This window comes from Oncorhynchus masou, chromosome 21, assembly GCF_036934945.1.
Source record: "Oncorhynchus masou masou isolate Uvic2021 chromosome 21, UVic_Omas_1.1, whole genome shotgun sequence".
In the NCBI taxonomy this organism is placed as follows: domain Eukaryota; kingdom Metazoa; phylum Chordata; class Actinopteri; order Salmoniformes; family Salmonidae; genus Oncorhynchus; species Oncorhynchus masou.
In genome coordinates this window covers 15,134,897-15,149,516 of record NC_088232.1, presented here as the reverse complement: position 1 = coordinate 15,149,516, position 14,620 = coordinate 15,134,897, and the positions used below count along the sequence as shown (strand labels likewise).

Genomic DNA, 14,620 nt, shown 5'->3' with positions numbered 1-14,620 from the left:
GCCTCAATTAGGCTATTTCATGTGGGTTGGGGTGGGGCGGCAGACACACGCATCTCACATTTCATGACATTAAATGTTTATATATTAATTCTAAAATAAATAAAAAAATCACAAATAATATTTTATATTATTAATTTCAAACAAGGGCATTAGCATGATAAGAACTTACCAGTCCAAAACAATGTCCTCTCCCGTTCAAAAAAATATTCCTCCACAATCGCTAAATGAAGCGTCCTACAACAATCTCTGTCTCACCTTCCCAATCAATTTATTCTAATGTTGTGTGCACATCTGTATATCTAGATGTAGCTTTCCCTGACTTAGTCGGCATAATAATTGATATATAAACAGCTGAATCTGCGAATTCACCAAACAATTCAATGCGTAAATGCGTAGCTTCTTCCGGTATGAAAATTCAATAGTGCATGACTCTCTTTACGCTGGAGCTTACTACATGGGTTGGTCTTGAAACACATAAACATGGCGTATTGCCGTTTAGCTCAGCTCATTGGCTATCTAACCCAGCTAGATTTCAAGACGATCAGTGGTCAATGGGTTAAAAGACAGTCAATCAACGTAACAGCGGGAAAATCATTGGTGCACAAGGATGTCATTACTTGCTGTCTTCAAATTGGTTTCTTTCAGTCAATACGTCCCGCAAAAAAGGCCCATCAGGTTTGATTGTGTTACAAACAAACCAGTTGATTGCAGTGAAACCCAACATGACTGGAAAAGGCACGTTCTGTGTGGGTGATTTACCTGGAATGTGTCGTCGAAAATGGAATGAGACGGAATTCACTACACAAGCGGTTCACAAAATGTTTTGTCTTAGGCTATATAAACTGATTTTATCAAACAAAAGATCATTCATTGTGTAACGATGAGCATTGGAATTGCAAACAGACGAAGATCGTCAAAGGTAAACAATTTATTTTATTGTGTCACGAGATTCTTCCTGGGAAGGAGAGGCGGACCAAAACGCAGTGTGGTTATCTTTAATAAAGATGATAAATTGAACAATGTATAAAACAAAATAAGAAACGTGAAAAACCGAAACAGCCCTATCTGGTGCAACAAACACAAAGACAGGAACAGACAAACAAGACATCCAACATAGAATGCCCACTCAGATCACACCCTGACCAAACAAAACATAGAACATACAAAGCAAATTATGGTCAGGGTGTGACATATTGCAGTTTGTGATTTTGTTGCGCCTGTGCTGGTTGAAATACTTGTTTATTATGGGGCTCTATGCTCAGATAATCGCATCGTATTCTTTCGCAGTAAATCCTTTTTTGAATCTGACAACGCAGTTGGATTAGCAAGATTCTAGGCTTTCGATACAGGTGAGACACTTGTATTTTCATGAATGTTTAATATGACTATTTATGTAGCGACCACTGTATGTTGTGGAATTTCAGCCCGCTAGGTTTCCGTGCGCAGTGAGGTTAATCAGCAAAAAAACAAACTATACAAAAACTCCATACTATAATGATTCAGATGACAATATTACTCAGAGACCCATGTTTACATCTCAATAAAACAAAACACAGTCTGCATGTTCCTCAAGAAACAACAACTGATGCCCCTGTTACAGATGTCTATGTATCAGGGGAAAAGCTCAAATAACCAAATTCAACCGAGCTAATTTCCCAAAACATATGCAATTGTTTTTTACTATAGAGGTTGCTTTTCAACATTAATACCATAACATTGTTCCACATAATGGATATAGTGCTCAAATTCACTGGTGTTACTTAAACAATCAAACCAGGAATAAATAACCATCAGAATCAATTATCACTATGTTTTACGATTCAGACATTTAGATCTCCCTTCCTCATAGCCAAATACAGTCCAAATAAACGCCACAAATCAATGATGCCCACCTAGCGAATCTGCTGCTAGTTTTTAGCATCTTTCCTGACTACCCTGACGACTTACAGCTACTTTTAAAAATGTATTTTGAAATTTTTATCAACTTCTGAAATGTGACTCAAAACAATAATGCACGCATTTTCCTTCTAAAAGACACAAACAAGTTTCCCCGTCACCCCTAGTCACAACATAATTTCCGCGGCGACAAAAGTGCCTTGCGAGTGATGTCATCAACAAGCGCTCAAACTAGACCCAAGCCGCAACGATTTTCAATGAATTGTAAATAATTGTTGGCTGCCTGCAGCAACAGTAGTACGGGTTCGATAAACCAAACCTAATTTATCACATCTGTTGAATCTTGAATTAGAACTTACAACATCAATCAACATATCTCAAACTCTCAAATTTATAAGAACATTTTGATGGGCACAAATCTATCGCAATTGTCTCTTCGTTATTATTTAGAATTCATTAGATTTAAGTAACTGTCTTGTCTTTGATTCAGCATTTTAATTACGACTCTATTCCAAATACATTATTCAAACAGATAATTTAGTGAACTGACATCGTCTTGCATCAAAATTCGCTCTGTCCTTATTTTAAGTTGAATGTATTAGTCTTTCAATTTGAACCAAACAAACTATTTAAAACGTTCAGTTTATATCTTATACAAATACTAGTGACTATAACTTTCTAGGCAATACAAACAATTAGTTTAATTACAATCAAAAACTCAGATTTTTTAGTTAATGCCTTGGCTGGGAACAGAACCTTGGACTGCAGTTTGCAAGACAGCTATGCTCACCACTATACCACGAACGCTATGTAAATGACTAAGATTCTCTGCAAATAGACCCATTTTACAATTGTCTGTATTTGTAACTCCGGCATCGGGACAACAGAAAATAGCCTTAATTTAAATGCCCAAGCTTTTCCTCAGCGAGGTATCTCATTAACCTTTTGTAACTAGGGGGCAGTATTTTCATTTTTGGATAAAAAACGTTTCCGTTTTGTCACGACAAGATGCTTGACTATGCATATAATTGACAGCTTTGGATAGAAAACACTCTGACGTTTCCAAAACTGCAAAGATATTGTCTGTGAGTGCAACAGAACTGATGTTACAGGCGAAACCCAGATAAAAATCCTTGCCGCATTTTTTGAAAGTGCTTCATGCCAATGACTCCTTATATGGCTGTGAATGGGCTACGAATGAGCTTACGCTTTCTACGTATTCCCCAAGGTGTCTACAGCATTGTGACGTCTTTTTACGCATTTATGTTGAAGAATAGCCGTAAGGGACCACATTGAGCAAGTGGTCACATGATGGGTCCCAAAGAAAATCTTGCGTAAAGTACTGAGGTAGCCGTTATTCCAATTGCTTGTAATGAGAAACCAATTGTCCCGACGGATATATTATCGAATAGATATGTGAAAAACACCTTGAGGATTGATTCTAAACAACGTTTGCCATGTTTCTGTCGATATTATGGAGCTAATTTTGAAAAAAGTTTGGCGTTGTAGTGACGGCATTTTCCGGTCGATTTCTCAGCCAAACGTGAAGAACAAAGGTAGCTATTTCGCCTACAAAAATAATATTTTTGGAAAAAAGGAACATTTGCTATCTAACTGGGAGTCTCCTGAGTGAAAACATCCAAAGTTCTTCAAAGGTAAATGATTTAATTTGATTGCTTTTCTTATTTTTGTGAAAATGTTGCCTGCTGCTAGCAGAGCATAATGCTATGCTAGGCTATGATAAACTTACACAAATGCTTGTCTAGCGTTGGCTGTAAAGCATATTTTGAAAATCTGAGATGACAGTGTGATTAACAAAAGGCTAAGCTGTGTCTCAATATATTTCATTTGTGATTTTCATGAATAGGAAGATTTTCTAGGAAGATTTATGTCCGCTGCGTTATGCTAATTCATTTGAGGCGATGATTACGCTCCCGGATCCGGGTTTGAGAGTCGCAAGAAGTTAATTAATCTTGCTCTCTTTGTATATGACCCCTTTTTTCCCCCCCGATTGTCGCCTCTGATCTTCCCGGGCGAAATGTCCAGTTTCGTTACAATTAAAACATTTAAATGTTTTCTTTTGACTCACCTTACCCCCTTTCTTGACTTTTTTCCTTTTTCTACCTCTATTATCCCCCCCTCGGCTTCAGCAGGCTTCACACATATGGGTGGTGATATTGCAGGTAGCTCCTGCAGCCGTATTCTCACAACCACTATTTCATCGACAAGATTAACTCTGTATTCTTGGTATACTTGAGAAGGATACAGTTTGTTACCCTCACCCCTGCCCAATTGGCTAACTTTCTCATCTGCGGGAGCGGAGGGCAGCGCATCTTGGCTCTTTTTGGATTTCCTTCTATTTTCACCCTCAACTCTCCTTTTTGCTTCTGAAAGCCAAACTCCGGCTGTGTATAACCCCTGTTTATTCTGCTTTTTCCATTTTTTTCCACATTCCTTATGTATCTGTTTTATAAGTGATTCCAACTTTTCTACATTTAGACGGCCATCAAAATCATATTTCTTTCTCCATTTTAGACCGAAATCAATGTTTATTTTGTCTCTCTGTTCCATATAACGCTCGTCTCCCGTTAGTTCCGGACCCTCCTTTGAGGATTTTCTACCCATGTTACTTAAATCCTTACCGTTACTAGTAGCTATGGTATTTAATCACTTATCTATGCCTTTCTATTTTTTGCCTTTCTATTTGTGTGTATTTATCGTTACACAGTTATTTTAGTTGCTCTCCGGTCTGACTATGTGTGTGTCTCTTTAATGATAATCAATGTGTATGGGTTTCTATATTTATTTCTCCTTTCTGGAAACTTCGTCTGTAGATTTGACTTTTGATCGGACATTAAATTTCACCCATATATAATTATAAGCTCATTATAAACTATTGTTCCTTGGGACTTTCAACATTAATATCTCATATCTCACTTCTCTAGACTAGGTTTCCCTCACCACCTCTGTGGATATTACTTTCTTTCAGTATTGAATAGGTTCAGTTATTTCGTTCGCCTAGGATTACCCTGCCTTCTCACCAAGCCTAATTTATTTTTAGGTATGTCTTTTGAATTAATGGCTATCCTATTTGTACAGAACGACTGTGCTATCTAACAAAACTTCCTATATCCCTTCCTTCCTTTATGTTTATTTGTGGTAGAATTCATGACAAAGGTCATTTCGGACCGATTTTGATTACAACACAAAGTAGAAACCTTGTGTATTTGTTCAGAATATTCAAGCACCCATCATTGATTAAATCCAAACTCCTTTAGAACATTCAATCAAAAATATCTTAAATAATTCCTCCCAAATTCGAGAATAAAGACTATTTACCTTCGTCCTGTAGACTGGGAAAAGCAATGCCGGTTCGATTCCGTCACCTTCTCTGTCGCCTTTAGATCAATACCAGACTGTTTTTTTGAACCTCAAACCAGAGGCCAGGTCTTTAAATAACGAGTCCAGATCCGTCCATGCAAGGCTTTCGGCTTTCCCTTCAGACGACAGAGGCAAGTTTGTGGAATCCGCTCGAAGGACTAATTGTTACTGTAATTTAATTATACCAATGTGTTTTCATTAATTGAATTCCCTTAATCTATTTTATGAGAATTTGTAAGATTCTTGTTTGCATAAAATAGACGGAGACCAGTCTTATCAATAATAGGTAATAGAATTTATTCTCGGAGCGCGCTGCTACGTGACCACGAGCAACAGTTTATATACAATAACATGACGTCATTTCATTGCTTAAAAAAATGAATCTCCTCCTCCAGAACGGGACAAAGGGAACTTTAAAAGTTCATTCTGACCCCCTAGCACATACACAGGACACACAACAAAACTGAATTAACTTTTGACTCCTCACCATTATCGATCACCACTTAGGTGACAGTTCGAATTAACAGAAAACCTAGGAATGCACACACTGCCTTATCTAAAACACCCCAGAGCTCAGTTTCGTCGGTTCAACCATAGGTTAACTACCTTATCTGTTTACTTAATCCACAAACCATTCCTTTCTTCCTAGTTGGAATGGTGTTCATTAAATTTAATTACTCCTTGTCTGTCTCACACAATCCCTTCTTATGAACTCATATTGTTAATCAGATATAATAAAACAGAGTATGAGTTTACTTAGTTACAGTTCCATTTAAAATGATTTGTTCAGTCATTTAATCATAATTTTCCTAACACAATTGCACGTTGAATTGTTTTTTAAGACCTGTGTTTTTGCATGTACATTGATTGGTTGATTATCTTAAGCTACACCAACATAAGTAACATACATTTTTCTAAAGTAATCCAATCTGTTATTAGTTGGACTTTTTGGTTACTGAGATGGCTATTCCAGTTATTATTGAGACTACCTACATCAAATAGAAGTATTTCCTGGCAGTCATTGTCAGTGCAGGTTGGGGGTGAGTAACGTTCTCTGGCTGGATTCCAATTTTTCAAGTTGAATTGTATGTTCACTCAACGTCAAATGAAAAGTTGAGTGAACTTTAAAATTCAACTTGAGAATGTATGTTGGTTCAGCTATATGCCAAACATTTTTGCAAACTCACAATCCTATTGCAGTCTGCTGCCTTACAATTGTACATTGATTCAACTTTTTTATAGTGCAGGGAGACAAAATACACCTCCCAACTCAAAGTGCAATGTAGCCTAGTTTAATTTCAACACAGGTGTATAGCGAGATAAAGTCAAGTTGAATTTGAAATGTGTTGATTGATCCATACACTTGTATTACAATGATGAGACTGCTTATCATTTTTCTAAGGAGGCGTGGAGGCCTAGTTTATCAAATCAGATCAATTATCACTCACGCCGCCAAAGTAGAAGAAGAGAGGATGAGAAGTGGAGTACAATAAAGTTGACCATTGCGATGTAGATTAGTTGCCCTTGGCTGGGAAGCTGACCCTAGATCTGTGCCTACAGGCAAGTAGCAGGGAAGATATGAGGGGGAGGGGTTCTCAATTGTAGACACCTTTAGTTAGTTAATGAGTGCAGGGCTGGGCTGGATAGATGGGGGTATAAAGACAAGCAGGGAGCTGTGGCTGACTCTACTGTCACTGTCTTATAGTCACCATGTCTTTCTCAGGGAAATACCAGATGGAGTCACATGACAACTTTGAGTCTTTCATGGAGGCTGTTGGTAAGTCTTGCTGTTGGGTTTGTACATTTGATTGGACTTGGTGTTAATTTCAGAAGTCGTAGTCCTTTCAGTAATGATGTTCAATGGTGACTGCGAATGCAATGGTTACTTCTGAGTAGCAAACCCAGGTAGCGCATTAGTTTCCTTGGATATTCTAGGAACAGAATGTGTCTTGATTAATGTTCGTTGTTTTTGTATGGCAAGGTCTTTAGTGTTCTGAGAACATGACTGTAACTATGAGAACCTACAGAACATTATGCTGAAGTGCTGACATTCCCACAGGAGAATATTTAAAGTCAGCTGATCAACTTGAGAACATTCCCAATGTAAAATGACTAATGTTCCTAGAACTTTATCTTAAATTAAAATGTTTGAACTTTCAGGAAATATTCTGATCAAATAATGACATGCCAAGAAAATAACATTTGGCAAATTCCTTTAATGAGAATGTTCCAAAGCCAAGCAACTGTCCTGCACCATTACCAGAATGTGGTATGCAAAATAAACAAGCCCTAAAATGTATGGTCCTCAGAATGTTATGCGCTAGCTGGGAATGCATTCAGATCATTGTGTTGCCATATTATAGTGCATCGGCGCTTTACTTCAGTAGTAATAATTCAGTGTTCATGTCCCACTTCATTAACTTTTTGTAGTACTAAAAAGCACCGTCTATGACTCTCTCGCTGCCGCAAACATGTAGGTCTCCCTGATGAGCTTATCCAGGAGGGCAAAGACATCAAGAGCATCTCTGAGATTGAGGAGACTGGAGACCACTTCAAGGTGACTGTCACCACGGGGACAAAGATCCTCACCAACTCCTTCACCATTGGCCAGGAGACGGAGCTCGAGTCGCCGACCGGGGAGAAAGTCAATGTGGGTGGTGCATGTCACAACCCAACCATGAGTTTCATACATGTAGCCTGGGTTTATCCATCTCCCTACATATACAGCAAGTATCTAACTAAACTATAAGTTCAGCTGATGTGGGGTTAGTTCTGGTCCCAGTGATGTTGCGGGAGGACTGACTTTCGTTGGCAGAATCTCCTCTGCTCTCCAGGGACTGGGCGCACAGTTAGGTCTCAAAACCAACTCACACACCTGATGCACACTGTCACTTTTTTTTCTTCTCCATATATGGCCATCCAACTTGGGCCTGTTAAATTGGTCCTAGTTGACTGTAGTTGGTGACCACTGCTTTCAGATCTAACCGTTGACCTCTCCTGTTTCAGTCTGTGGTGATGAGGGAAGGTAACAAGCTGACGGCCATCCTGAATGGGATCGAATATGTCACAGAACTTACAGACGCAAACACCCTCGTCAACGTGAGTCTGGGGCATATGGCTGGGGGTTTCACGAAGCGACACAATGTCAGGGTTAATTTATACCATTAACAAACTGGCTAGTCTATGACAGTGCCGTGAACGCAATTCAACAGTTTGCTGTCGCCAATGTTCTAATTGCATGCTGACCCCACCGCTCGCGTCGCAAAATAAATGTACGTGTTATTCAATCATTTCACCCACACTGCTCGTGCGCCTCAGCAAGCATCTGCGTGTAATGATTACAGATGCTTTCTCTTTTCAGACCATGACTCTGTCTGGCATGTCATACAAGAGGACCAGCAAACAAATGTGAATATCTACTGCACTCTTTGGATTAATAAAATGTGAAAGGCATTGAATGGTCTGGTCTCAGCATTTCATATCAATGAGTAGTACTTCAAGGGAAAACTGAAGTTTGTGATAATGAGGCAAGGTTTGAGTTGGATGAATGTGGTATTCAATAGAATAGCGTAGTTCTGTGAACATTACACTCGGGCAAATGGATTTTCTACATTTTAAAGTGACTGCTTTATAGCAAATGTGAACCCAGCAGTGTAGAAATGAAGGCTTTGGTAGTTCCATCTAGTCTGTTGCAATATGGGTCAGAATCCTACCACATTGGGTGCATCAGTTTAAAAGCAGATTCCTCAATTTCCAGTTTTTTGAAAATCACGTTTCAGGCAATGTTTTTGGACATTGCTTTCACTAGTTCCACCCCAGTGTAGCTGACAAGGGGCTAAAGGTGCACCATTTGAGGGTGACCGGTTTCCCAGCTACGGTGTGGTTGGAAAAGCTAAGGACCCTGGGACTAAACACCTCCCTCTGCAACTGGATCCTGCACTTCCTGACGGGCCGCCCCCAGGTGGTAAGGGTAGGCAACAAGTCTGCCACACTGATCCTTAACACTGGGGCCCCTCCTGTACTCCCTGTTCCCCCACGGCTGCGTGGTAAAACATGACTCCAACACCAAGTTTGAGGTGCACCACAACACCAGTCGTAGGCCTGGTCACTGACAATGATGAGACCTGGCAGTGTGGTGCCAGGACAACCTCTCCCTCAATGTGAGCACAACAAAGGAGCTGATCGTTGACTACAGGAAAAGGCGTGCTAAACAAGTCCCCATTAACATCGACAGAACGAGTTTCAAGTTCCTTGGTGTCCACATTACCAAACTATCATGGTCGTGTCTTTACTATCATTAACTGAAGACTTCGTTTTTATGAAAGATTCTCTAATTAGTTACTCGATTTTAAACTTAATCATTTAATTGTAACTAGGAATTTGGGGCACCAAGGAAAGTATTCAGATTACAAAGTTATAATTTTCATATCTGATCAATAGTCTTCTGATGACAATGATTTATTTATTTTACCTCGCGTTAGTCTAATTCCAAACGTCGTAAATTGTTTCTTATCTGTACGAACCCAGTCTTCACTATGAGTCATCCACACATCAATTGTCCTATTTATTTAGTAATTCACAGAAATGCATAAACAAACTTGGTAAATGTGGTTCCGTGAAATGATAGCATGTGCCCTAGTAGGCTGAACCGGCATGGCGGCTTGTTAGACAAAGGGGAAATGGGGGTCGACTAAGAAGTCAGTTAATTATAACAATTCAAATGCTAATCCTTTACACATGAACGCTCACTCATTCGGGAACAATTGCAATCAATATATATATATTTACGCTCAGTGTGTCTTGATCGCTGGTGAAAAGTTTATTTCGTAGAATAGTTTCCCCCTCTCTCTCTCTGTCTTGGTTAGAGGGGATAGTTCAAAGTGACATTCGTTATAGAATTCGCGTTCAATGATACCGAATTCCTAGCTGCAGACTAGTAATTAATATCAGACTTATTCTCATTCTGTCGGTATCGATAGTCTAAGAGTTTAACCACGTGGTATGGTTAAAAGATTCTACAGCCTTTAGCCATCTCGTAATTGAGATAAGCTTGGTCTACAACCTTTGTCCTCCCCTAATGGAGAAAAACATGGTCTGCTGATCGCAAACCCGAGTGTGGGTTTTATTTGGACGAGGGCTGTGCCAGGATGTCTGACCCTAACTGGGCTCGGGCGGTCCTCTGATTTTGTTCAAATCAAAAGGGAATTGTATTTTTCTTCATTAAACAGTCCACAATCATAATACAAACAGTATCATACTCACTCATTCAGCTTATACAACAATTAGATGTAAACCTCATATCTGCGGCTATTATATAAACAGCGTTATGGTAATGTGGCCACACCGTCTCTCTTGAGCTTCCCAAGTTGTGACAAACGGACCAGTTCGTAGCTGGATTCTTCACTGATCTTTTATACTAGAAAATGATACTCATTCTACTTAAACATCCTTTACTCCAACTGTCTTCATAATCTAGGTGGGATCATGTCATAGAGATGCATTTTAATCTTGATCATCCTGTGTGAGTTTCATGTCTTTACCTCAAGGTCTTGGTGTGGGTTCTCTGCAGGATGGCATAGGCCTTACACATGCAGTGTCCCACCTATTTTCCCTACCTGCCAGTGGGGCACCCCTGCATTCATTGTTACCATCCCCAGAGCGGTGTTAGGATGGTATTGTTTACTGTCAAAGTAATATTGAGCCATTTATACTGCACAAATATAAACGCAATATGTCAAGTCTTTTCATGTGCTGAAATAAAAGGTCCCAGAAATGTTCTCAAAGTGCACAAATTTGTATACATCCTTGTTCGTGAGCATTTCTCATTGTAATAAGATAATCCATCCACCTGACAGGTGTGGCATATCAGGACAATACAAGGCCACTAAAATGTGCAGTTTTGTCACAATGCCACAGATGTCTCAAGTTGAGGGAGTGTGCAATTGGCATGCTGACTGCAGGACTCTCCACCAGAGCTGTTGCCAGAGAATGAAATGCTCATTTGTCTACCATAAGCCACCTCCAACGTCATTTTAGAGAATTTGGCAGTACGCCCAAGCGGCCTCACAACCGCAGACCATGTGTTACCACACCAGCCTAGGACTTTGACAGCTGATTAAACAGGAGTATTTATGTCTGTAATAAAATCGGCTATCGAGTCTATAATGAATAAAGAGTAGACTCACTCTCCACATCAGGGCTTTTTAAGTTTTATGCTGGGGTCTTTGGGAATGCAAACGTGGTATGTAAGGGACATGTGGTTAGAAAAGTGAAGGTGCAATTCAGGGAGGGAGTTGACTTGTGTGTCCTGCTCCATCCTTTATTTTATATCTCAGAGGGCTGCAATGTGGACCAATCTTGGAAGGCGACAATCAAATCAGCCAATCAGAGGGAAGCAACTCTGGTGACATTTTCCTAAGGCTCCTGGACTTAGCTGACCACAGCCTTCCTATCAAGTCGACCAATGAGCTGCAAGTGATGCTAGGGTTCCATGGGGCTCACTTGAGAGATTGGTTGATAGGATTTGTAGTTCAAAGTGACCTATTTGTAGTTCCTTGTACAGCCCACCCATTTCACCCACCCATTTACTGACCTCCTTCTTCAGTATATAGGCAACATCACTGGAAGGGAATTAGCTCAGAATTTCACTCTTTGACAATTCATGTACAGTGGTGAGAACAAGTATTTGATACACTGCTGATTTTGCAGGTTTTCCTACCTACAAAGCATGTAGAGGTCTGTAATTTGTATAGGTTCACTTCAACTGTGAGAGACGGGCATCTAAAACAAAAATCCAGAAAATCACATTGTATGATTTTTAAGTAATTCATTTTCATTTTATTGCATGACATAAGTATTTGATCACCTACCAACCAGTAAGAATTCCGGCTCTCACACCTGTTAGTTTTTCTTTAAGAAGCTCTTCTGTTCTCCACTCATTGCCTGTATTAACTGCACCTGTTTGAACTCGTTACCTGTATAAAAGACACCTATCCTCACACTCAATTTCCGGTTCCGGGTTGGAGCGAGCAGTCGCATCTACACTTCGGTCCGCAGGTAGTATAACTTTTCATTACATTTCCATTACATTTCATTATAGTACAACGGTTTGATTTGTCTAACCTTAGCAATTTCTTCTTAGCTAGCTACATAGCCGTCTTTGTATCAAAGATTATTGCGTAATTATCGTATTTCGTCGTCCTAACGTAGTCTACACTGCTATCTGCCCAGCAGCTAGCTAACGTCTACCGTCTACTAGCACTGTAGAAACTATTACACTCAACTGAACGACTCGATTAGTGTAGTGTTAGCTAGCTACATAGTTGTCTTTGCTGTCTTCGTATCCAAGATAATTGTGTAGCTTAGAGTGTGTAGACTTAGAGTGATTATCTTAATTTACCGAGGTTAGCTAGCCAGCTATTTGTAGTCCTTAACGTAGGAGATACTGCTAGCTAGCTAGCCAACAGCTAGCCAACGTCTACCGAATTAAACTTCAACAACCCGGTCAACATTCCGCTTCGCTCCACAGGTAGTATCACATTTTCATTTCACTTCATTACAGTACAACGGTTTGATTTGTTTGATCGTAGCTAGACATAGCCGTCTTTGTATCTAAGACAATTGTGTAGTCTAGAGCGATTTTCTAGGTTAGCTAGCCAGCTATTGTCGTTCTTTTAACGTAACGTAACGTATCAACACTGCTAGCTAGCCAGCTAGCCCCCGAATAGCAGCACTGTAGAAACTATTACACTCGACGGAACGACTTGATTAGTGTAGTGTCAACAACGCAGCCACTGCCAGCTAGCCTACTCCAGCAGTACTGTATCATTTCAATCATTTTAGTCAATAAGATTCTTGCTACGTAAGCTTAACTTTCTGAACATTCGAGACGTGTAGTCCACTTGTCATTCCAATCTCCTTTGCATTAGCGTAGCCTCTTCTGTAGCCTGTCAACTATGTGTCTATCTATCCCTGTTCTCTCCTCTCTGCACAGACCATACAAACGCTCCACACCGCGTGGCCGCGGCCACCCTAATCTGGTGGTCCCAGCGCGCACGACCCACGTGGAGTTCCAGGTCTCCGGTAGCCTCTGGAACTGCCGATCTGCGGCCAACAAGGCAGAGTTCATCTCAGCCTATGCCTCCCTCCAGTCCCTCGACTTCTTGGCACTGACGGAAACATGGATCACCACAGATAACACTGCTACTCCTACTGCTCTCTCTTCGTCCGCCCACGTGTTCTCGCACACCCCGAGAGCTTCTGGTCAGCGGGGTGGTGGCACCGGGATCCTCATCTCTCCCAAGTGGTCATTCTCTCTTTCTCCCCTTACCCATCTGTCTATCGCCTCCTTTGAATTCCATGCTGTCACAGTTACCAGCTCTTTCAAGCTTAACATCCTTATCATTTATCGCCCTCCAGGTTCCCTCGGAGAGTTCATCAATGAGCTTGATGCCTTGATAAGCTCCTTTCCGGAGGACGGCTCACCTCTCACAGTCCTGGGCGACTTTAACCTCCCCACGTCTACCTTTGACTCATTCCTCTCTGCCTCCTTCTTTCCACTCCTCTCCTCTTTTGACCTCACCCTCTCACCTTCCCCCCCTACTCACAAGGCAGGCAATACGCTCGACCTCATCTTTACTAGATGCTGTTCTTCCACTAACCTCATTGCAACTCCCCTCCAAGTCTCCGACCACTACCTTGTATCCTTTTCCCTCTCGCTCTCATCCAACACTTCCCACACTGCCCCTACTCGGATGGTATCGCGCCGTCCCAACCTTCGCTCTCTCTCCCCCGCTACTCTCTCCTCTTCCATCCTATCATCTCTTCCCTCTGCTCAAACCTTCTCCAACCTATCTCCTGATTCTGCCTCCTCAACCCTCCTCTCTTCCCTTTCTGCATCCTTTGACTCTCTATGTCCCCTATCCTCCAGGCCGGCTCGGTCCTCCCCTCCCGCTCCGTGGCTCGACGACTCATTGCGAGCTCACAGAACAGGGCTCCGGGCAGCCGAGCGGAAATGGAGGAAAACTCGCCTCCCTGCGGACCTGGCATCCTTTCACTCCCTCCTCTCTACATTTTCCTCCTCTGTCTCTGCTGCTAAAGCCACTTTCTACCACTCTAAATTCCAAGCATCTGCCTCTAACCCTAGGAAGCTCTTTGCCACCTTCTCCTCCCTCCTGAATCCCCCCCCCCCTCCTCCCTCTCTGCAGATGACTTCGTCAACCATTTTGAAAAGAAGGTCGACGACATCGATCCTCGTTTGCTAAGTCAAACGACACCGCTGGTTCTGCTCACACTGCCCTACCCTGTGCTCTGACCTCTTTCTCCCCTCTCTCTCCAGATGAAA

General features: G+C 41.2%; 1 protein-coding gene across 1 annotated transcript; it reads left to right on the top strand.

Moving 5' to 3' along the window:
* Positions 1–6,987: 6,987 nt before the first annotated feature.
* On the top strand, positions 6,988–8,689 carry LOC135507341 (fatty acid binding protein 1-B.1-like). The gene is made up of 4 exons (XM_064926899.1): positions 6,988–7,054; positions 7,755–7,927; positions 8,284–8,376; positions 8,639–8,689. The coding sequence occupies exons 1-4, from the start codon at positions 6,988–6,990 to the stop codon at positions 8,687–8,689; spliced, it is 384 nt and encodes a 127-aa protein (XP_064782971.1).
* Positions 8,690–14,620: the final 5,931 nt, after the last annotated feature.